The sequence below is a fragment of the Melanostigma gelatinosum genome (genome assembly GCF_949748355.1).
Source record: "Melanostigma gelatinosum genome assembly, chromosome: 14".
NCBI classification, from domain to species: domain Eukaryota; kingdom Metazoa; phylum Chordata; class Actinopteri; order Perciformes; family Zoarcidae; genus Melanostigma; species Melanostigma gelatinosum.
Genome location: NC_136647.1, coordinates 13,170,167 through 13,193,425, shown reverse-complemented (window position 1 = coordinate 13,193,425; position 23,259 = coordinate 13,170,167). Strand labels below are relative to the sequence as shown.

Genomic DNA, 23,259 nt, shown 5'->3' with positions numbered 1-23,259 from the left:
GAGGTTTTATTTAGGAACAGCTGTGAACGTACATTAGGATGCTGAGCCTTTTTAAAGACCAAACACTAATATGTGGATTGTCTCATGCGGTGCGTCAGCCAAAGGGCACAACCAGCAAAACCAATTATTTAGGCCAGAAAGAGATGAAAAGATGCACAACGATAAGATGACATGACATGAAGCTATAGTATAATATGAGATAATGTACAGGTGAAATGAGCCCATGCAATCATAGCAGATGAACAGAAACAACAAGTCTACACAGCCACTCTGTGAAGCTATACTTGAGCTAAATGGTTCGAACTCACTTGAATGCACTGGCTGAATGGATATGAGCATATAGGATGATCAGCAGTCAGCAGGTGCATTCATGCACAGCAGTTTATTTTCAAAGGATAATTTCTCATTAGTTCATATGTTGCCTCTGCCTGTGTGTGTGTGTGTGTGTGGTTTTACATCTGCAAAGGGAAAGCAGACTCATTATTAATCAACCAAAACATATTGTGGGATAGTAAGGTCAATCAAGCATCAAAGAAGCAAAGACCTCACAGGACTCTCGCGTTTATTTAACGTCATACACGGTTTGGAACAAAGTTTTTAGGGCATTAATACCCCAAACTAGTGCACACACAGAAACCCTGGAGTTGTTCTGGTGTTTTATACTCTGCTGGGTCTGTAGTTGATGGGAAGCTGGAGGTGAAAGGTTATATCGTGCACAGAGAGTGGGAGGAGGGCGGGGGCTTGTCAATGTAAGTCTTTGCTCCGAGGCCCCCTAACTGCACCATGATTGCCGTTTATGTGAAAAAGGTGATCCAGAGGTGGTTTACAATCGAATGAGTTACGAGCGCCATCTAGCGGATCCAGGGAAATGACCCAACAGCGACTATCTCTCTTTCTCTTCTGGTCCGGTGCTTCACAGCGAGTATATCTCTGTTTAACAATTACACATAACAGAGAAAAAGTCATCTTCAAGTTGGGAAACGGTAAGACAACTTGTCCTACAGTAGTGTGAGATAGGGCAGTTATACTCATTAAATATGAATATTACGAAATCATCATGAAAATCAAATGAAATCATCGTTGATAGGCCTGTTGAAGTGTCGTTAACAACAAGATGGACATCTGTGCAGCTGTGGAGCGAGAAACGTATCGTGGCTTTGACGTCAGGTGGCTGAATCACATCCTCTCCTGGTCCAGAGGAGAATTGCGTCTGCTGAGGACTCGGCGCGCTGCTCGGCCGGCCCGGACGCTGCAGTGTGGGTTACCTTGCCATCGCTGCGGCTGCTCGCTCCCGACACCACGTCCCGCTGCAGACTTCCCGGGCCCGGGGAGATCAGGGGAACAGGGAAGCGCCGAAAGCCATGGCCGAGTCCAACCCGCTGCGGGGGTTCCCCCGTCTGCGCCGAGCCGCGGTAAGCTCCGCTCGGGAGGTGGGGAGGTGGGGAGGACACTGCAGCAGAGAGAGGAGCAGGGAGATAGACGAGCTGCTCTTCAGACTGTTCGGTACTGCGACACAGTGGTTGAGGATGTGCTCTTAGTACAGCAAAAACTGCATCAGATATTTAAAACCGGTCGGCGAAGAGACCGGTCAGATGGCAGTTAAATGTTGAGAGGATGTGTGCAGGACAGGGCAATGACAAACGTGTTCCGAGTGTGTGTGTGTGTGTGTGTGTGTGTGTGTGTGTGTGTGTGTGTGTAACTGCAGATACACAGGACAGCATATCAGCTTTGGGCACTGCAGTTGCTGTGGAGTGTTTTCAAGTTATGCACCCTTATGTAACAGATTTGGGAATATGTGTGAAATACTTGATGCCCACAATCGAAATGCAGTTGTGGAGTGCAATCATCCAATAACATTGAGCACGGCTGCTTCAGGAGTAGGTTCATAATGATGACTTGGATGACTTTGGTACAAAAGGCTAAAAAGTATGCCGAAGTGAGTTGGAGAGAAAGCTGTGTGTATTTGTTGTACAGTCAGCAGTTTCCAGTTTAAAAGGCTATGTGATTATTACAACACACGTGAAGGCAGATACAGTGCACTTTCCCCGCCTCATATGAAGGGTAAAAGCCCTCCTTGTGATTTATAATTCATCAGGCTATTGGATCTGTGCTAACTACGCAAAGTAAATGTGTGGTGGACAGCAGGTATTTAGGGGGAGAGGAGAGGAGAGGAGAGGAGAGGAGAGGAGAGGAGAGGAGAGGAGAGGAGAGGAGAGGAGATGGGGCAGAAAGATGGCAAGCAGGTGAGGAAAGAGTCATCACAATTGGTACACTTGGTTGCTGCTCAGTCGTCATCAAGCTTGTGGAACTTTCAACTGGACAGAACTGGAAGTAATAAGATAGTAAGACAACGTCCCGTCTTCTGATCCTTGTGCCACTGTGCTCAATACAGAGATACTATATGTCGCTATAAAGAGACACACAGACAGACACAAAAAAGGGATGTTGTGTTAATAACAATGATAATACGACAGCTCAATATTTGGGACGGAAAAGTGAGGGCATGCAAGGCACTTTATAAGGAAGAAGAGTGACGAAGAAGCTGAGTCAGTCGAAGGAGGAGCTGACCGTCAGAGAGCTGCTCCCTGATTGACACAAAGAGATGCTGATGCTGTGTTGAGCTTTGCTCGACCGCACGATCGTCAATACTGACTGACTGACTGTCCGACTCCTCTCATCCTGTGCTCCTCTGACCAAATCCGGGGATGTGGTGGAGGATAAAGCCACAGAAGTCAGTTTAGCACATCGCTTGGCTGACATTAAGACATTTCCCCGAAATATATTCATGGTCTGTCCTCACGTCTGAAAGCGATTGTGAATTGTCACCTAATGCATTTTTAATTACTACTACCTTTCATCCTTTGTTCTCTTTTCTAGTCCACTATTAACCTGCGTCTAATCATCTAATAATACGCAGCTGAATACCATAATACACTTCCTTTTTCAGACCTCATTTCCAGGAAATCTGCATTTGGTGTTGGTGCTCCACCCCAGCGGCTTGTTTAGCTCTGCCCCGAGTCCGTCTTCAAGCACTGACCTGGGCTTCCGCTTCAGCCAGGATGACTTCCTGTTAAAGATGCCGGTGAGAAGGGGTTAAAACTGAGGATTGAGGGATGGGAGGACATTTTTTTTTTTTTCATGTAAACATATTTATTTCATTTATCCGACGCAGCACAATCCTGTCTCTGCTCGACTCCACGCCACACACACTCTTCCTGTCCATTTTGAGAAACAGTAGATGCTCTTCTCTTATTTCCTCGAACTACATGCTGCCAAACGCACAAGTTGAAACACGATGTCTTACTGGATGCCTTGTGGTTCTGTGCTTTTAGGTGGTGATGCTGCGCTCAGTCGGTGACCTGCTGCGATACATCGACGAAAACCACCTGACAACAGACTTCACCGCAAAAGTGGAGTACTGCCAAAGTGACTGGATCGTCCTCCGCACGGTATACCACCAGTCAATTCACCAGAGCGTGGAATGCTGCTGTTGAATATCAACAAGTTCAACATAAATGAAATCCATGTTTGCACAAGCTGCAAACTTCCCTAATGGGTTTTGCAACTAAAATTAAAAAAATAACAATGAGCCCTTCTTACAGGCCTTATTGTTGTTCTTGTATTTGTGCTTGTGAAATTTGGCTAAAACTACTCCATTTGAAAAACCCATTTTAATTAGAAATGTGTGTGTGTGTGTGTGTGTGTGTGTGTGTGTCTGCAGGCTATTGAGACCTTTGCGGTGACAGTGAAGGAGATCGCCCAGCAGCTGCAGGGCTTTGGATCAGAGCTATCTGAGACCGAACTTCCGGATGAAGCCAATGCCATCGAGTTCCTGCTGCACTCCCACACACACCGATACAGACAGATGAAGGTCTCCTCTGGCTCTTCTCACTTTCCTCTCTCACTCTGTATCTCTGTGTCTGGCAGTTTTTTTAGTTTTTTGATTTCATTTGTCTTTTCTTGTTGTTTGCCATGTTATTTCAGGACGATATCCGGAGCGTGACGAAAGAAGGTAGGCTGCTGCTGTCCAACCTGGAGACTGTCAAAGCCTCTAAGAGAGACGTAGAGGAGGAGCAGGACCTAAAATCAGACATGGACACAGTTCAAAGGTACATACATCTTCTTTAGAGAAAGATCTTTTGCACAAGACAAGTTTAAAACAAAGTAGAGATCGTAGTGAGAGAAGGAGGAATAGATGAGAGGATTTAGAAGACACACCCTTGCTTGACACTAACATCCTAAAGCAGACAGCTTGTGTCAACGTCTGTGTGTCGCGTGTGTTTCAGACTCCTGGCTCAGCTCAGAGACATGGAGGAGGCGTTTGATGGCTTCTTTGAGAAACACCACCTGAAGATGCACCAGTACCTCCAACTGCTGCGCTATGAAATGAGTTTTCAGCAGGTGTGATGATTATTGTCTGTCATATTAGCTGTGTATGTTGCACTGCTGTCACGATTGACTCTGTGTGTGTGTGTGTGTGTGTGTGTGTGTTTGTGTAGATGGAGGAGGGACTGGAGAGGATCAGTGACCAGGAGACGGACATTGCCTCTGTGGGAACCACGGTGGTTCAGACAGAACAGCTACTGATGGACCTGGAGATGCTGGACACACACGCTCAGGTTACAAACAAAGTCACACAACAAGCACACGATTACAGCTTGAAGTGTTGTTTGAAGGAAGAGACCAAGCAGAGCAAAATGCTCTCATAACATGTCTTGTCTCTGATGTCAGACGGTCTGATAGTGTCGTATCAGTACCATGCTAACTTCTGGGTTGGCCTACAAAAAAACTGTCATTTCTGCAGCACTCCTGTTACAGACAACCACGTGTGTCTTCTTGCATTCAGTTTAAACCTTTATGCGTGTGTTTGTGGCTCAGGAGGAGATGGGCCATGCCCAGGTGCTGATCCTGCACGGCCACCAGTTGGCCGCTAACCACCATTACGCCCTGGCGCTCATCGTCCAGCGCTGCAACGAGCTGCGACATCACTGTGACATCATCACCACTGCCGTACGCACCAAGCGGGCCTCGCTCACCCGAGCGCGAGACCTGCTGCTCCGCCTTGAAGGGGTAAACATGCTGCCACGACACACAAACGTGCAAACTCAGAATTATTGATGCAAAACAAAAACATTAAAGAACAATTAATTGTTGACCGTGCATGCTCTGTTTCCGCAAAAACAACATAATTCTCACAAATGTAGGTGTGCAATGGCACCAAATCTGTACCCATCCATCTTAGATTTGTGCTCCTGAAAGACAGCTAATGTTTTGTTTGAGTGTCATGTCTGACATAACGGGGGGCACAAGTCTTAAAAGGACAATTGTTCAATATCCTCATGTGAACCTTTTCTTTGTTCTTTGTTTTAATCACATTAAAAAATGTGCCTGGATCAAAGCGTGTTTCCCTGCGTTGTGTCCTGTGTTTGTGTGTGCGCAGGCCCTTCGGTGGTGTGACGATGGCGCCTACGTCCTGGCCAGTCAGATGGTGGACAAGTTCCAAACCAGAGAGGGAGCTCAGGAGGCACTGCAGTACCTGAGCTCTCACCAAGAGAGGGCGCCATCTGCACTGAAAAACAGCCACGACATTCTGAGCCTGGAGTTTGAAGCCATACTCACCCCACAGCTGCAGGTAACCCACCGCTACTGAACACCAACACTCGAGATGATCCGCTTCTCCGCTCAACTTGCACCTCTTTTCTCTCTAGTCCCAAATTTCCATGGTAACAGCGAAGCTGAACGCGGTGCAGTCCATGATCAGAAACAGAGAGCAGTGTCTGAGGAAGCTGGCGGACGTACAAGTCAGACCGATTCAGCTGGTGGCCCCCAGGCCTGAACCTGAGCAGCGCTGCAAGTCGCCCCTCTTCTCCCCCAAACATGGTACGACCCACCTCAACCACTCCTTTTCTCATCCCATAGCTGTTTACACTTATTTTTGTAGTGTGGATTTGTTTTCATGGTTTAGAATCTGTCTACTGTCTGCCGTTGACTAGGATGTTATTATGATACAGTTATCTTAACTTCACTCCTGATAAGCCCAACGTCTCTCACCTGCACTGCATTTGACATTAAGCAATTTATGTTTTCTATTGTATATCTCATGTGCAGCATTTAGTTTGCAATTCCTCTTCGCTCCATTATCACTAGTTGGATTTGTGTGCCTCTGTGATTCTCCCCACAGGTGTAGACTTTAACGTCCTGAACTCCAAGTTCTCTTTTGACTTGCTACCTGGCAAAAGAGCCGCGAGGAGGAACAACAGCCAACGCAAGGTGTGTGTGTGTGTGAGTGAGTGTTTTAAGCCGACTGTAAGATGGATCGCCATTCAATTTTGTACACACATTCACACACATTGTTCACACACATTCATGATCCTTAGAGGATGAATCCTAATGACTTTGGTGATCCACTGACGTTTACTGTGGCACCAGTATGAGGTTCACATTTGTGTTTTAGAGTGAAATGTCTCAACAACTATTGGATAGGTTGTTTTGTTTGGTGTTATCAAATGTTAGCAGCATAATGTTATTGATTCAAATATGCACGTGTTACAAATGTGTCCACGGCTCCAAGCTTAAAAAAACCTGTTTAATGTGTGTTATGTCAGATCGAGGTGATGCATGACTTCCAAGGCAACCGCAGCTGTCTGTATGGCTCCGCCCCTGAAACAGATTCAGAGGCAGAAGACAATCCAGAGCAGCTCACACGGTACGCAGTCTGTCACACATGATCCTTCACCTAAAGCTTGAACTTTTACTCAAATGTTCCACTGTATTTGTATTACTTATTTTGTTGCCTATGTCGCAGTGTGCATCGTGCTTTAGCATAGTGTTTTGTTCACTTTTTGTCAATTCTTCGCTCATTCTCACTTTTACCAGCCATATTATGAAGGAACTGATCGCTACAGAGAGGATCTATGTGGACGAGCTGCTCTCTGTCCTTCTGGTGAGTTGATTTTAGATTGTGTTTATGACATTTTGTTATTCCTGTTTTCGAGTTCTCTGGTCCTGTGATCGGTGTTATCTCCTCTCCTCAGGGCTACAGGGCAGAGATGGAGGACCCATCCATGTCTAATCTTCTTCCTCCAGCTCTACGCAGCCAGAAGGACTTTCTCTTTGGCAACATGCCAGAGATTTACCAGTTCCACAGCAGGCAACTCACGCACACGCATGCAAGCTGTCACAGAGTTGTCCTTGTCTCCCCGTCTTTTCATGCGAATCCAATTTCCTTTCATTTTCCTCTCCATTTAGGATCTTCCTCCAAGATTTGCAGGGTTGCCTGGAGACACCAGAGAGGGTGGGGATTTGCTTCCTGCAACGGGTAAAGAAATAATGAGGAGAAATACTGGAACTTTATGTGAAGTGACATGACATAACATATCTAATAGTACGTGGGTGTGTGTGTGTGTGTGTGTGTGAGCAGAAAGAGAAGTTCCAGGTGTATGAGCGTTACTGCCAGAACAAGCCTTGCTCTGAGCTGCTATGGAGACAGTGCTCTGATTCGCCATTCTTCAAGGTAGTTCCATACCATATATTTGTGATTCATCGTTTCACTCATTGTCACATGTTGATGGTATGAAAGTCATTAGGATTAGTGTTGATAGCAGACTTAATCTTGAGATTTTTTGCTTGTAAAGCTGTTTCTTATTTTCAGAACCCAATAATGTTTTCCAGTTATGCCTTGTTCATTCAGCAGAGTCTCTCTGTCTCACTCTGCAGGAGTGCCAGAAGAAGCTGGACCACAAGCTGGGTCTGGACTCTTACCTCCTAAAACCAGTCCAGCGCCTCACCAAGTACCAGCTGCTCCTCAAGGTTTTGTACATCTGAGTCAGTCAGTGATGGAGCGTCACCCAACACCATGCACGTTAATAGAGATTTAGTTCTTTGGTGCCATCATGAAGGCAAATTGTTTTCAGTTTACAGGTGCATCATTTCAGAAAATCTTTTTTTTGCAATATGATAAAGATTTTGCTGCCCTGATGCAAAATCGTATCACGCGTTGAGTGACTCTTGCAGCTTTGGTCATAATGAGACAAAGCGTAAATTCGGCACACCTACTCTACTCTGCTGCAAAGTTTATTTACATGGCAAAATTCTGGGATATAGATCGAATAAACGCAATCATATCGGCTACAAGAAGAGACTGCATTCATGCTAGCTAAATGCTAACATCAGCATGCTAACATGAGTTTATCGAAAAGTTAAGGGACAACAGAAGTTATTGCAGTTCATATTGGCGGGGACATGAATGTCTGAACCAAATGTCATGGTGATAAATCCAATAGTTGCGATATTTCACTCTGGATCAAATTAGTGGACTGCACTGCAGTCAGCTGGACAAAGGGCCGATGGCACAGAGAGCCAAGCAATCAAGACATTTATACCAACAGCACAGCATACACACTGCTAACGACAGATGAGAAAACTTATTTTAAACGGGCACAGAGACATATTGACAACGTCCATGCCTGCAGACTAGATTCGTTAAACTGAAAAAGCACTGACCTGTCATCCTGTGTGTCTGTCCTGGGTCAGGAGCTGTTGAAGCACTGTAGGGAGGAGCGACACCGCTGTGAACTCCAGCAGGCTCTGGACTCCATGCTGGAGCTGCTGAAGTCTGTCAACGACTCCATGCATCAGATAGCCATCACTGGATACCAGGTACCAAGCAGTCAAATCAAAAGAGAAGACAGAGCGGACAATTAGATTGCGTTATCTTATTTCCCATTGTTTTATTCTCTTCCACCTCAGGCATTAATTAAATGCAACTATTAAATGAAAGTAAAAAGTTTTGTGTTCTTGGAAAATTCCAAGTAACTGGCTTTATGTGCTGACATTGTACTGAAGGATGTTAACATGTCATTTCATTTTGTGCTCCAGTCTGCTCAGAAAATAAAATGTCTCACATGTTGGTTCAGTTCATCTACTTCTTCTCCGTTCACCTGTCTGTCCCAGGGGGACCTCAGCCAGCTGGGCCGAGTGGTGATGCAGGGAGGCTTCAGTGTGTGGATCAGCCATAAGAGGGCAGCGGTGCGAATGAAGGAGCTGGCCAGGTTCAAACCCATGCAGAGGCATCTCTTCCTCTATGACCTTGCCCTGCTCTTCTGCAAGCGCAGAGACGAGGACACTCACGAGAGGACGCCCTTCTACAGCTTCAAATCCTGCCTCAGAGTAACAATATATACTAAACTCACTTCATTAGGTACACCTAGCTACATCCAATGCAATCCAATTCAACAGCCCTGCAATAAATCCTCCTTTTATGAAGCTTGCCGTGTCTTTCTGCTGAATTGTACTGCACATTATTGGTGAACATGGTGTAATAAATGTAGAGTCAGTAAGGATGACAGCTGATCGGGAAATGTAGTTACTTTTCTTTCTTTCTGTAGATGAGTGCAGTGGGAATCACAGCAAATGTGAAAGGAGATGTGAAGAAATTTGAAATGTGGTACAGTGGCAGAGAAGTAGTGTACATAGTTCAGGTATTTGATCTTTTGATTTCTATTTTCTATCTCTTATTTTTGTGTTTCAGTGTGTGTACCTTTAGCTTATTCACTCAAACCTCTCTTGTGGTCTCTATGTGTGTGTGTGAGTGTGTGTGTGTGTGTGTGTGTGTGTGTGTGCGTGTGTGTGTGTGCGTGTGCTTGTCTAGGCTCCCACACTGGAGGTCAAGGTTGCCTGGCTGACAGAGATCCGAAAAATTCTCACCAACCAGCAGAAAATGTGTCAAGGTTTCTATTACTCACGTGTTTCCTTCTTTCTTTGAAAAGCCAGATTTTATTTTAGTTTGAACTTGTACTCAGCTCTGGCAATATATCTGTGTCTTCTGTCTCTTCTCCTTTTCTCAGACGAGACTCCTTCTCTTCAACTTTCGGACAACACCCTCTCTGACAGGTGATTCTCTCTGCATGGCATCCCATTCGGCCTCTGTGTCAGTTTATGACCTCCTGATGTGCAGTGGTGGGGATGGGTCAACTCACTTTTAATCCAGTTTCAATTCAGAAATTGATTTTCAACTTGATACATTAAGGAAAATACTTCTCTCACCTGTAGTGTTCATGAGAGAAATTCAATTTCTGAAATAACCCCTCAATTTCACCCACCTGCCACCCTATCTTATTTATAACAAAGCATCATGATAATATGTATGCAGTGTGTTAAAGTTATTGGATGAGTTTGTATGTGTGCGTGATGTATTTCGATCTTTTTCATTACCCTTGATAACTGGTTTTCATGACTACGTTGCCAAGTCCTGCAGATGGCTTTAACACTGTCCGTGGTGCTGAAATGCCACGCGTCTGAATTTCAGCACCATGGAGAGCGCTATACACTGTATCAACTGCAAAGACCCAAATTCTATACCATTGCAATCAACACCTTACCAGGCTGCTTCAACAGCGCTTTAGTGTGTGTAAGTCACAGGGTGAGTAAATAAGAAACATGTGTGTTGAGTGTACATGTTATATGCTTAAGAGAAAACTGACAAAGTTTAAGTCAGAGAAAATTGTTGGAACACTATCCAAGATTTCCCAAGACGTTGCTCTGATGCTTGTTAGTCATTGAAAGCACTGGTTCTCAAGGAAAGTGTCAAAATGGATGTGCGTTTGTGTTTTTGTAGGAGAAACTAATGTTCTGTTTACTGATAGCATGCTAGCATCTCATACATTTGATGAATGGTGAAGTCTTCTGAGCTTCACAGTTATCATTGTGTAGGGAAATTATTCGGTCAAATGAAAATGAGAAGATCAAAACCAACACTCCACTGATCCTTCTAGCAACTATTTCTTTGTGTAGCCAAAGCCTGATATAGCTCATTCCTTTGTGCCATATATCTCTGTAGCAGGTTCTCTGCTACCCGGTGGGTCTGGGGAGCACAATGACGCCAGCACACGGTGGAATGACGGGTTCAAATGGTTTCTATTGTCCTACACCCTAACTGGGCTTGGCCGTGTGCTCAATCCCACATACACTAGCGCATCGATTGTGAATTAATCCGCAGCTAAAAATAGTCCCCAGAAAATGCAGTCTTACTTAATGATTGAGAAACGTTTGTCAAGAACGACAGGGCCCAGCTGTTTTAGGGAACTATAGAGTCTTTTGGAATCGTGAACTGCATCTTTGTGACCCATTATTAAAGATTTGCATCTTCCGTAGCTTGGGACAAGGGAAGTCAGAAAGCACGGAGCGATAGACTAACTAACACATGTTGGTTTTGGTCTTTTCCTCATGCCAGCCATATCCTGAAAGTGGATACACTCACATAGACTCACAGTTCAGTTGTCAAAGTATATGAGCATGGGATAATCATATTCAGAGAATGTTTTGTGGGATTTTTGATTGTTACTAACAGATGCAGGATAATATGAATGTCTCTTTGTTGATGATTTGTGTACACGACCGAGGTGCGGTCACATAGCATTTGTAAGTAATTACAGTCTTTCAACCATAGAAATAGAATAGGATTGGAATATCTGTGGTCATTTCAATAGTACAAAAGAAAACGGCGATGATTGTTAGTTTTCATGGCGATAAGACGTGTCAATTGGCCGTAAAGCATTCTTGCAGCTCGCTTAGGAGAGAGATCTGCAGAGACAGATGGCTGGCTAGTTAGCTAGTTAGCTTGTCCTTCTCCGTAGTGCCGGGGAGTGAGGCGGATGGTCCGTTAGATCCTGCCTCAGTGGGTCCACGGATTGCCGTAAGTCTGTTTAGTTTATACTGAAGTTAGCCAGCTACAATTGTCGCAATGGCAACAGAACACATAAAAATGGCCGCCACTCTAACCATCCTTCTTCATTGATTTAAATGGGAATGTCCGTTCTAGTCCTATTTCATTTCAATGGTTTGTAATTCAATTAGCAGATGTGTAGGCTTTAACATATTCAGACACACTGACTTTTACATATGTTTCTGTGTTTGTCTTGGTTTTCTTACATTGGACTCCAACCTCTACTACTTAAAGTCACACTGTGAATTATTTGCAAATGCTATTGAATCAAGGCCTTGTATGTGTGCAGAATACTGTGGACTCAAAGTAATATTTCCATATATTGCAGCGATCTCAAATATATGTGATTGTGAACTTAATGGAATGCTGTTTTAATTTACAGAATGCGAATGATCTCATTTTGTGACACCGTGGATGTTGTTGTTGTTTGTTTTCGTTTGTTGTGGTCGTGTGTTGTTCCCATGGTGATGCGGTTTAGTGCATCAGAGATGTGTGTGTCGTGGGGCGGAGCGTCGGTGGGAGGCTGCTCAGCGTGTCTCCCTTTTCCTCACAGCTCCTCGGCGACGAGTTACTCCCACAGGCTACGGGGGGAGGAGTCAATAGACAGAAGCCCCGCCCACACGGAACCCATAGTTCACTCACCTCGACGCAGTGAGTCGCTGAGACACATTATTCACAAACTAGACCACATGACTTTATAACATTTTAGTACGTACAGTCATTACACATTTTCTTTTGAAAACGTTTTGCTCTTCTAAAGACTTTCTGGTCCTTCTTTCTTTGGACAGATGTTAAATGATACCTCTCAACTTTAACATCTCAGCCATCTTGTCACCTGCAGCTTGGCCTGTTCCTGCCCACTCAGTGGCCATCTGTGAGGGTCTGGAGGACTGGGGTGCAGCTACAGACCTCTCCAACTTATCGGACTCAGACGAGGAGGATCAGCCGGCCCCCCTGGTGAGAGTTTATTCGTCATAATACAATACTGGAGAAGTGATGTGTTGTTTAGTCTACGGGGGGAATATATGAACACTAAGTCTTGCAGCTATAACAGCTTACAGACCACAACGAGTGCTATTGGTTGGCGACACCAAGGCTACAGGTCCTGCCTGAACCCCGGAGAGCTCGACTCATCTACCGATCTATCGCCTCCCTCAACTGGGTGGCACTGATGACCAACAGCTTGGTGGGCAAACGCAGAGCCAAATTGGCCGAAAATTGCCAGTTGGATGGCAACGGAACCTGTATTCGATATAGATTTAGGACTGCTGTGCATGTGGAAAAGTATCAAAATGCACCATTCTCCTGCCTTCTTTTGTGTTCCAGGTGGCGGGCAGGTACAGGGTCATGGTAGAGAGCAGCATGGCCAGCACTGATGACATCATCTTTAACTGCGGTGATGTCATCCAGCTGCTGCATGAGGAAATGTCGGGAATGTGGTAAAATAGGCTATTTGTTTCAGAAATGTTTATTGCACACAATCTTGAATTGAGTTGCGAACAAACCTGAAAAAAATGTAATTTATGGTAAAATAGTTTTATGTGTCCCTGTTGTGTTTACGTGTGGAATCGCAGGATGGTGAGGAATGTAAGTCGTGGGGAAGAAGGCCGTGTTCTACCTGAGGACCTGAACAGGATTCTGGGAGAGACCTGCTAAGAGCCAATCAGAACAGAGGATAGATGACACACACACACACCGACTCTATCAACTACCTGATCAAAAAGGGACACGTGCCACTGCAGAGATGTTCATCAGATTGAAGCACATCAACTCCACATTGTACTCTTCCAACTACTGTGACATCGTCACCCTCAGAAGGCTGTACAATTCAGAATGGACCTCAGAAGACCGTAACAATGCAAAGCACATATGTGGGGCCTTGTTTCCTTTATCTCTCTTTTCCAGCAGTAGATTATCTGGACTTGGAGTTATAACAGAAGACGTTGAACTTTTATTGGACATGTTTTATCATTTCTATTTTCTTATGAAGTATGACATGCGTATGCCTATTAACATATCATTAATGTTCACGTGCCAAACAGCTCAGCTAATTAGCGTGTTTTATTTTTGTATAAAATAGTCAGTTCATGACAGGAAGTACATGACAGGAAAAAAACAAGGGAAGAAAAGAATATTCAGCAATATTCAGTCAAGGTCTCCCCATTCATATCAGCCACAGTGGGTTTGTTTTGCTACTTAGTGGTGTTGGTGAGGGATGTGTATGTGAAAATGTCATTGCATGCATTCTAAAGATGATCTCGCCTTGTGATAGCAGGAAAAGTACAAGTGTAATTAATAACATGAGCAAAGGCTGCATTCTATTCAGCCTTGGTCTGGTGCACGATGCCTTAGTGGGCTATATTTAAATGGAGCAGAGCCTTCGTTAATGTTAATAATTCATTTTTAGTTCCACCTCTTCTTCTTCTGCTACGACAAGAGAAAATGTTCCCCGTGACAAAGGGTCTATTGATGCAGCACTCTTTGTCAGTATTCAGTATCAACTATCTGGGTCTGGGGAAAGTACTGCAATACTTACGCAAGATAAACGCAGTGTACTACTACACGCCATTGGCTGTTGATTGTTGTCATTCAGTGGTTTACAATCAGCTTTTACATGCAAGTTGCAGATACTTCAACAGTGAGATCATTTGCAATTTATTTTGCTGCTGTTGATAGTGTTATTATTTCTGTCAACATTTGGAATGTGTTGATTTTAGATTGGCGATATTTCTGCAGCTCTTCCATCAAATGAATCTCGTCCTCCTCTGCTGCAGCTGCACAGAGATGAGACGCGCTCCATGTTTCTGTTTGTTCGCTGCTCTGCATGGACAGATCACCGCACATGCCTGTTGCTTTATCTGTACTGCTATTTTACACTAACATGGGGATTATGCTCAGTGTTGGGTAGCAACAATGAATAAATTAGTGTAGAGCTATAATTGCCAGCTGAACTATTACAGTTACATTGTGGATTACTACATGTATATGGACTTTGAATTAATTAGAAAAAAAATTCACGAGAGACTATTTTAACTTCTTTAAAACTGCCTGGTTTTAAAACAGTTGAGCAGCTTTCCCACCATATGTGCTGAGGCGTAATCTCTGAAGGGCAGACAAGTACAGTATATCACTGAAGTTACTGAAAGCTATTCAGTGAACTGTGAATATGTAAATAGTAAAAATTAAAGAAAAATGAGATGTTAAACTTTGGGCAACAATCATGTAAATGGTGAAACTTTTTTGGACAGTCAGATGTTGGCAGTCATCTGTCAAGTGACCAAAGTTACATTCCTGCAGTATTTGCCACATCTCTGGATTTTATTCATCGAATCCCGCTGGCAACACTAAACTAAACTAAAGATTGACTTTAACCCTGAATAAGATTCATTTTCACCCACAGTGGGGACATTACACTCACTTGAGTGCCGGACTGTCAAAATAAGGTGTGACCAATAAAACATTTCATCATGTTTCATTTATTTGATGTTAAACCAACACAGGCTATACTGTAACATCAGATGTATTAATGGTCAGGCTTCAATAAGTGTTTTCCACAGTACCTTCAACTGATTGCTGCTTTTGCTCATTTTGCACTTTTTTGATATTTTGAATCATGTGAAAGCTTGTATCATAATGCCTATTTTCCTAAATATAAGCACAGGATTATTTGATTTGATTCAGCCTGACTGCTGTGATTTCTTCCTTATGTAACATAGTGTGTAGGCTTACCGTCAGAGCCTCACACAGTGAACGCACCCACACAGGTGTTTTCACTCATCCTGCCTGATCAGACCTCCTTTCAGGACTATGTTGCCGTGTACAGACTGTGCTTGATTGCCACTTCCTTTAATCTGCTGTTAGTTTTGTTGCACTTATTGAGGCAGGAGAGCTCACACCTTTATGAGCCATGTGATCAAAATTCACCAGCAATTTATTTCAGTGTTTCAAACTGATCTTACCTTCTGCTAAAGCTGCCCCTTTTCCTCAGCTGAATTGTCAGCATAGCTCTGCCCAGCGTCCACCTGAGCAGAGGTCTAATCAGCAAGTGAGTGAAAACACCTGCGTGGTGAGCAGGCCAGGCCTCTGAACACCCACACGGGTGTTTTCAGCTAACCTGGCCGATGACACCTTTCAGGACTGTGTGGGCCTGTATAGACTCATTCAGGGACATCTTCCGACCCACGCTCAACCTGAGCAAGAGGTTTAATTAGACCGAATAACTGAAAACACCCGTTTAAGATTCAGGAACATAAAATAACATTTTAGATTGGCATCTTAAGATTGCATTTAGTTGCAAGTCACACATTGTATGAAGAGCTAAACGCTATTAGTTTGCAACATTTCAAAAAAACAAATATAATCAGATATTTCGATTACTTTTTATTAAGGAATCCAAAATAACATGATTCAGTGAAAAAAAACATCTTTCACTTCCTCTGTATGTTTTGTTGGCTGACAACTCCATTTGTCAGTTGATAATTCGGATCCTTGTTGTCCGAAGGATCCACGAGTAGTACCGTGCTACTCGAGTGTAGACGCCATACTTTCCCTCCAAGGCACATTCCTCCCCCCAGCTGACGATACCTGTCAGGAACCAAGTGCCGTTGTAATAAGTGGCATGCGGCCCCCCACTGTCCCCCTTGCACGAATCCTTCTGTTGACTTTTGTAGCCAGCACAGAACATAAAGCGTGTGATGTGGTGCAATGCGCTGCTCTGTTTACACACGGTGCGGTCCACGTAGGGGACCTGCAGCTTCTTAAGCGTGGTGGGCTGTCGGCCTGTTGTGCTAAGCTTTCCCCAGCCGCTCACCAGAGAGCTGTTGGAGCCCCTCAACAGATTTTCTATAAAGTCTTTGGGACCCAGGCAGATGGGACGCCGTTGGTTGGACAGTTCCACTGGAATGACGAGCTTCAGTAGTGCAATGTCATTTTCATGCAGGGACTTCTTGGCATTATACGTGGGGTGCATATGCTGCTCTGCCACCTCATGGTTTCGCTCTGGACCCTCATCCTGGCTCACATCATGTTCACCTAGAAGCATAGATTAATGTGCAATAGAATTACTCTCTGCACCAGGCAATGTGTCGGGTCTATAGCATCTTCTGAACTTAAATCTCAAACGTCAGAGTGCCACTGAATGCACCAACTACGATGAGGCCACTGCATTACCACACAATAAAATGATAAAATGCATTGATAACTGTTCGATTATCGGTCTCAAGCAAGTGAAGTATGAATTATTTGTTCTTACATGAACTGTAACCAATGGCTGCTTGGAGGATAGAGTTATACTTTGGGAAATAGTCAGCATTCATTTGTACTTATTGGAATAAAATGTGCAAATAACCGACATGGTCCAAAGAAAAACATGTCCTGACATCAGCTGCAATAATTAAGACGAGTTTGTCTTTACTTTAGAGTTATGGATCATAGATTACATGTTTGTTTTTCCTACCCACTCTGACGAAGAAACTCTCTATGCCGGTACCCTCCAGCACCAGACAATGGGCAGCGGTGATGACCCATAATGTATTGAGCAGAGATCCTCCACAGAAAGGCTTTGCTCTTTGATGGGTGTCTGAGGAAGACATCAGGGCCACCTGCACACAAACACATTCATATGCACAAAATGGCAGAGCAACATCACAGCACAATGCTGCCTCCTTGTCCCCTTCACATTTTCTCTTCTCCGTCCACCCTCTCTCCTCACCACTGCAGTCTAATCTTTCACCTCCTTTTCCCGCTTTGACTTCTGTGCCTCTTAAAAGGGAAAATCCAGCAGTTTTTACTTCACTATGAAGGTTTGACGTTTAACAATGTAGCCTGAGATGCAATCTTGCACAACCGGATGTCTGCTTCATTCATGTCTGCTGACATGTGGCATAACTTTAGATCTCAAAAATCCAGAAGCGGCAAGCAAACAGCCCACTATGCTTCTTCTTCTTTTCTTTTTTTTGTCCACTTTTGTGCTTTCATATCTCCAGACTTTCAAGTCACATATTGATGCAAGATTAGATGGAGAAGCAACATACAATCCAAAACAAAGAAGTACAAAAACAACCAATCACATAATATTGTTCACCATTTGCAGGTGATACGTCACATTCTGCAAAGAAGAAAGCGAAAACCACCACACTGAATCGCATCTGTGAATATTACCCATTTGCCTTCAGCTCATCCCCATCTCTTTATTCTGCACCCCACACTACAGTACCTGCCAAGGTATCTCTCCAGGAATTGCATCATCGCCTCCCACAATCCTCTGGTCAGTGTTCTCTTGTGCTGTGATGGTGGGGAGCGTGGGGAAGAAAGCCCTGCGAGGCAGCTGCTTTTCCTCCGTTTCAGTGGCACTGCTTGCCCCCCCACCGTTCATGAGAACCTCCGCCGGATTTACAGAGGAGCTTGAATCCGACCTCACTGATCGTTTTTTCACTGCTGAGGCCACAGAGATGTTGGACGGGCCTGAATCATTTGTATGGAAGTCGTCGTAGTCAATATCCTCGTCATAGAAGTCATCTTCCAGGGCGTAGCTGGAATTGTCTTGTCTGTCAGAGCTGTGTGCCGGGCTTGATGACCGCGGGGTTATGGAGGACTGCACATGACCGCAGCTGAATTGTTCTGAGGTGGGAATAAAGGACAAAACGGAGAGAGAGATTCTAGTTTTGTCTCTTAGACATCATTTCATGTTAGTGTCAGATTTTCCCACAGCTGGGAAGGTTTCCTTGCGACCCTTTTGTTATTTTGTCACATGCTGAGGGTGCAGCCGCTTTAAACGATGGGCAGATTCAACCATTTCACTGTGATTTTACTTATATTATCACACGGCTGTTGTGTTGATCACTCTGGATCCTGAGCAAATACAGTACCACAGTGCAGTTGCCATTTCTATGTTTGCCCTTTTGCTAGCTAGCTGACCAACTGATTTAGGTTTTTGGAATGGTTCGGTTTTTAGTAAGAATTTGGAATGTGTCAGCAGTAGGTTAGAGATGGGTGTGTTTACTAAAGATAAGGGTTGTTTGGTGGTTAGGGTCAGTGTAATCACAGGTCGATTCAGTCTGTGTTGAAGCAGTTGCTGCGGGATCGTTGGTTTAAAAAGCAGGTGTTCATGCTGTCAACAAAACACATACATAAACTGTAACACACAGTTTATGAGCCAGTCTGTTGGAAGTGGGACGAGAAGTGAAACATGATGAGTCCAGCATTCCGTGTTATTGCGGTTTATAAGACAGCTCGTATATCACTCTTGAGTTCTGGTTCGTATCCATCTGTGGGTGAGGAAGTTTATGTCAAGCAACTGACACCAGGTTTTCAAAAAAAGTATGTACTTTTATTCAAATATTGTAGCTTAATCTCTGCTTCTTTACTTCTACTTCATTATATTTCAAATTCAAATGTTGTGCTTTTTACTCTTATTGAGCTTCAGTCTAATTCGGTTTATCAATTCAATAATAAATTATGATATAGATTAAACTACACAGCAGTATATAAAGTAGTTAAAATGAGCTCCCTCTTTACCAACTGCGTCATTAGTGATGTTTACACATTAATTATTGACTGACTGAATCAATAACGACAATCAATGATATAAAATCCACTATTCTGAAATGAGCTATTGTGCCTTATGAATACTTTTGCTCTTGATACTTTGAGTATATTATGATGTTACTACTTTTGTACATTTGACACCGTGATATTGCTACTTTTCCATCATTTCCCATCATGAAAGTTCTGAGCACTTCTTCCACCACTGAAAATATATATTACATGCACTCTTTGTTGAGTCTGCATTCACTGTAATGTGGTGTAGTGCAGTAATTAGAGCACAGTGATTTGGGATGTGCCATAGTCGGCACAATTTATGAACTTCTACATATACAGTAGCCTATAACCAACACCCTGAACAACCACGTTGCTGAATATATGGTTTATGATTTTTTTTTTGTTGTACCTGTTGGTTCACAGCTCCTCTTGTTTGGCCCGAGTTTGTAACCAGTTGCACACTTACACACGGGTCTGTCTGCCATCATGAAACAGAAATGGGAACATCCACCGTTCTTGACGAAACACTGCTTGTTCATCTCTGGAAACAGGCGGGAAAGCAGATGGAATCTCTTTTATGTGTTTGTCTTACTGATCTTAGCCCCCACACTGTATGACTGTATCTATGTGTGTATATATATATATATATATACAAAACATATATACAGATACCAGATCGGCCTGTTGTTACCGATATCTGTATCGGTGCATTTCTAATACATTACACTGTCAGCGAAAAGAAAGAACTCACCGATTTCACAGTTCTTGCCGTTGAAGTTTTCTCTGCAGTAACAGGTATACGTGCTGATTCCGTCTACACACTCACCTCCGTTTTGGCAGGGGGGTGGCTGACACTGGTCACCATCTACACACAAGTATAAAACATACACACACAGGTTCAGAGGTGACGATGGGCTGTAAAGTAACTGTGACAACTTGTCTTTCACTTGTCTTACCAATGTAGACGGACCAGAATTCCATCTGAAATAAAACATTAAAAACACAGACATCAATGAGAAACATGAGAGTTCAGCCACTTTATTACAGTGGGAGATTGGCTTATACGTGTGTGTGTGTGTGTGTGTGTGTGTGTGTGTGTGTGTGTGTGTGTGTGTGTGTGTGTGTGTGTGTGTGTCTAACCCACAGTTTTGTCAATATCCTCGAACACCTCCCTGGCCTCCTCCATTGTGCAGGTTTCTTCTTTACACTCCCGCTCCAGGTTGGCTTTATGTAATTCTTCAAAAAAGCCGGTGTTGTGCCTGCGCAGGCGACGCAGCACCGTGTCTGCTGTCTGCTGAGACACAAACACTGCTCCTAAAAAGGTAACAGAAGACAAAGAAGGAAATGAATGAAAACGCTCTGTTATTGTTCTCCATTAGTAGCCCTTCAAAAGGAGTTACATGGAGCTTCTTTTTTAATGTTTTCTCTGAAAATGTGTGGACCTTTATTTGCGATGGATCAGAAAGTGTAAGTCCCACTGAAGCTAAAATAATGTGCATCACGTCTGTGTTCAGATTTGACAGAGTTGCGACTCTGAAGGATTAGGTCTACGTTTTTACACAAATTGAAGGAATAGGGTGACAATAAGTGTTTGAAAGCAACTTACCGGTACTTTATATTGACCTTTTCCACAGCAGACACTTTTTGCATTTCTACCTGTGCTGTTGTTGGATCCCCAGACCACAGGCTGACTCCAGTCACTCCAGAAAACAGACTCTCCACAGTAGATTGCCAGTCTGCTCCTCACTTGCAGCTCATATATGGAACTGCTGGAGGGCAAGTTGACGCAGTAATCCTGCATCGCAGTAGAGACGTGATTGTTCTGTGGACAGTAAGATGGAGAGGAGAAAGGAGATGGGTGCAAACTAAAGACGACATAACGAAACAAAGAATGAAAAAGAAGGATGAGAGATGTTTTGATCCTTCAAACTGCCTACCTCCCACTTCCTGTTGTTGACCCTGTAGCGAACCTCACTCTCCACACACTTAACATAATCCTGGGACCAGTTGAGCCACAAGTTGGAGTCGGATCCTCTCTGGACAGTCACGTTAGTTGGTGGATTTAACTTGACTGGAGACGACACAGACCATTGAAAGATACAGAATATGATGAATGTGATGACAAGGTGCTAAAGGGCAGCCAATATATTTTCACCCTTTTCATTTCCTTCATTTCCTTCTTTTTTAAAATTGTTTCTGAATAACAGCATTGTTTTCCTTTTCTAAAAGAAGATTCTACATGTATGTTACAGTTGTGCTGCATCTCTCCCATCAAATAGAAGTTTCTCTTCTTCATTGATTGATTTACTGTTTTGAATACCTCACAATGTTGTGTTGCCACCCCAGTGAATAAGCATACCTTTTGTTTTGAGCTCAAGCTCCTTCTGATAGATCTGATTGCCATGTACCAGTTTGGTGTTAAATGATCTGAACCTCTGTCCTGTCTGGTAGGGCTGTTCACATCCAGTGTTTATATTGTTCTCTCGCAGATACTTGGAGCACTCACTGAATTTGTCAGGTTGAAACCTGTAGAGAAATCACAATTTAGACATTGACATACAAAGCAAAGTGTGGCCGTTATGTTTTTTGGAGTCATTTTCTACTTTTGGATATCAGAATATAGACCATGATCGTGTATGGAAAGTGATCGCACCCCAGATAAATGCACAAAAGGAAAAAGTGGTATAACATGCTTTCAGAAGTTCATATCACGTGCAAAAAAACACTCTATTTTGAAGAATTACTTTTATCTTTCATGTAAGTCCAACATTTTACTCTTTGCAGTTTGATCAATTCAGATGACGTCACAAAATGTTGGGTTTTTTTTAGGGTTGATGTGAGTAATTACGAACCGGCTGTAGAAGGTGTAATTGACTTCTGGAGTCCCCTGCTTATTCCAGGAACAGTGAACATATTTCCGATGCACCACCAAACAGTCTACTTCTGTCAGAGACACAAGAAGGTTGAGACAGAATATAGTTAATGATGAACAGAAACCAAAAATCATAAGGATTCACACTCATAACACCAGCACGCTCCCTTTCACCCATAGATGTATTACTGTCGGAGAGAGGTCCTGTACTGTTTGCCTTGCACCTCTTTCTTCGTATAAAATATAAATACTGAGCCTTGCATCAGTATACCTCTGTCAAAATGTATTAACCACCTGTTAGACCATCAACCCATCATCATGGCGTCAAGCTCTCTTATGAGTTTGAAAAGAAAAAAAACTAAACCAGGCTCACGTTTGCTTTTTGGTAGTAAGACTACTTTTGTTGAGTATCAAACACTCACTCCTAGTTGACTTACAATACAGCTTTTAAAGGTTGTGGTTTCCTTCACCTTGGAGAACAGCAGCTCGAGTCATTTTAAATGTTCAGTGTTTACAATGAATTCAAAAGGAATTCAGGTTTTACAGTTACAAGACAGCATGAAAAGTTACACAATGTATCACATCTGCTGTCCTCTATGACAAAAAGTAACGGCAAACATTTTACAACCACCTTTCAGAACAACAAGGAACGAGATTTTTTGAGTTGCGTCTCTTAAAGTCTCGGGGTCAGAAATTAAGCCTTTAGAACCGGCCTAACCGTTCTGACCTTCTGACGCCTCCTCAATCCGTACCTGCTCCTCTGTCATTTACCTGTGTTTTCCTCTGGGATTTCAGCGGCCAGCCCGTACACCTCCAGCAGTAAGCCAGCTATAAAAGCCAGTAAACAAAGTCTGGCCATCGTGTCCAAACGCTTTTGACTATAGAACCAAAGCTTGAACTGAGTGCCATAGAGACAGATCCACCACTCCAAAGTACAGCAACACACTGTTTATTCACCTGGGAGGCCGCAGGGTATGTGTGTTTGTTCACATGTGTGTGTGTGTGTGTGTGTGTGTGTGTGTGTGTGTGTGTGTGAGTGTGTGAGTGAGAGAGAAGGAGGGAGGGTAAGGTCAAACGCGTGGGAGAGATTTTGAATGTGAGTATAGCAGTAAGAGAGAGAGAGAGA

At 43.5% G+C, this 23,259-nt stretch overlaps 3 protein-coding genes across 3 annotated transcripts; 1 reads left to right on the top strand and 2 right to left on the bottom strand.

Moving 5' to 3' along the window:
• Positions 1–1,303: 1,303 nt before the first annotated feature.
• On the top strand, positions 1,304–13,378 carry mcf2b (MCF.2 cell line derived transforming sequence b; the record flags this gene model as incomplete). Its single annotated transcript, XM_079282807.1, has 26 exons — positions 1,304–1,412; positions 2,948–3,082; positions 3,333–3,449; positions 3,722–3,871; positions 3,985–4,109; positions 4,287–4,401; positions 4,500–4,619; positions 4,879–5,070; positions 5,441–5,632; positions 5,709–5,880; positions 6,182–6,270; positions 6,606–6,706; positions 6,877–6,943; positions 7,035–7,150; positions 7,249–7,318; positions 7,421–7,513; positions 7,717–7,809; positions 8,533–8,658; positions 8,953–9,168; positions 9,387–9,479; positions 9,650–9,728; positions 9,846–9,891; positions 12,201–12,373; positions 12,564–12,679; positions 13,049–13,161; positions 13,297–13,378. Exons 1-26 carry the CDS (start codon positions 1,362–1,364, stop codon positions 13,376–13,378), a joined length of 3,042 nt encoding a protein of 1,013 aa, XP_079138933.1. The 5' UTR covers positions 1,304–1,361.
• A 2,812-nt stretch (positions 13,379–16,190) lies between these two features.
• On the bottom strand, positions 16,191–22,992 carry f9b (coagulation factor IXb; the record flags this gene model as incomplete). The annotated part of the gene is made up of 8 exons (XM_079283352.1): positions 16,191–16,753; positions 17,178–17,322; positions 17,937–18,340; positions 19,671–19,802; positions 20,013–20,126; positions 20,218–20,242; positions 20,406–20,575; positions 22,905–22,992. The coding sequence occupies 8 exons, from the start codon at positions 22,990–22,992 to the stop codon at positions 16,191–16,193; spliced, it is 1,641 nt and encodes a 546-aa protein (XP_079139478.1).
• On the bottom strand, positions 20,772–22,311 carry LOC306787939 (cytokine receptor common subunit gamma-like; the record flags this gene model as incomplete). Its single annotated transcript, XM_079283266.1, has 6 exons — positions 20,772–20,794; positions 20,918–21,083; positions 21,199–21,332; positions 21,621–21,787; positions 22,114–22,204; positions 22,308–22,311. 6 exons carry the CDS (start codon positions 22,309–22,311, stop codon positions 20,772–20,774), a joined length of 585 nt encoding a protein of 194 aa, XP_079139392.1.
• Positions 22,993–23,259: the final 267 nt, after the last annotated feature.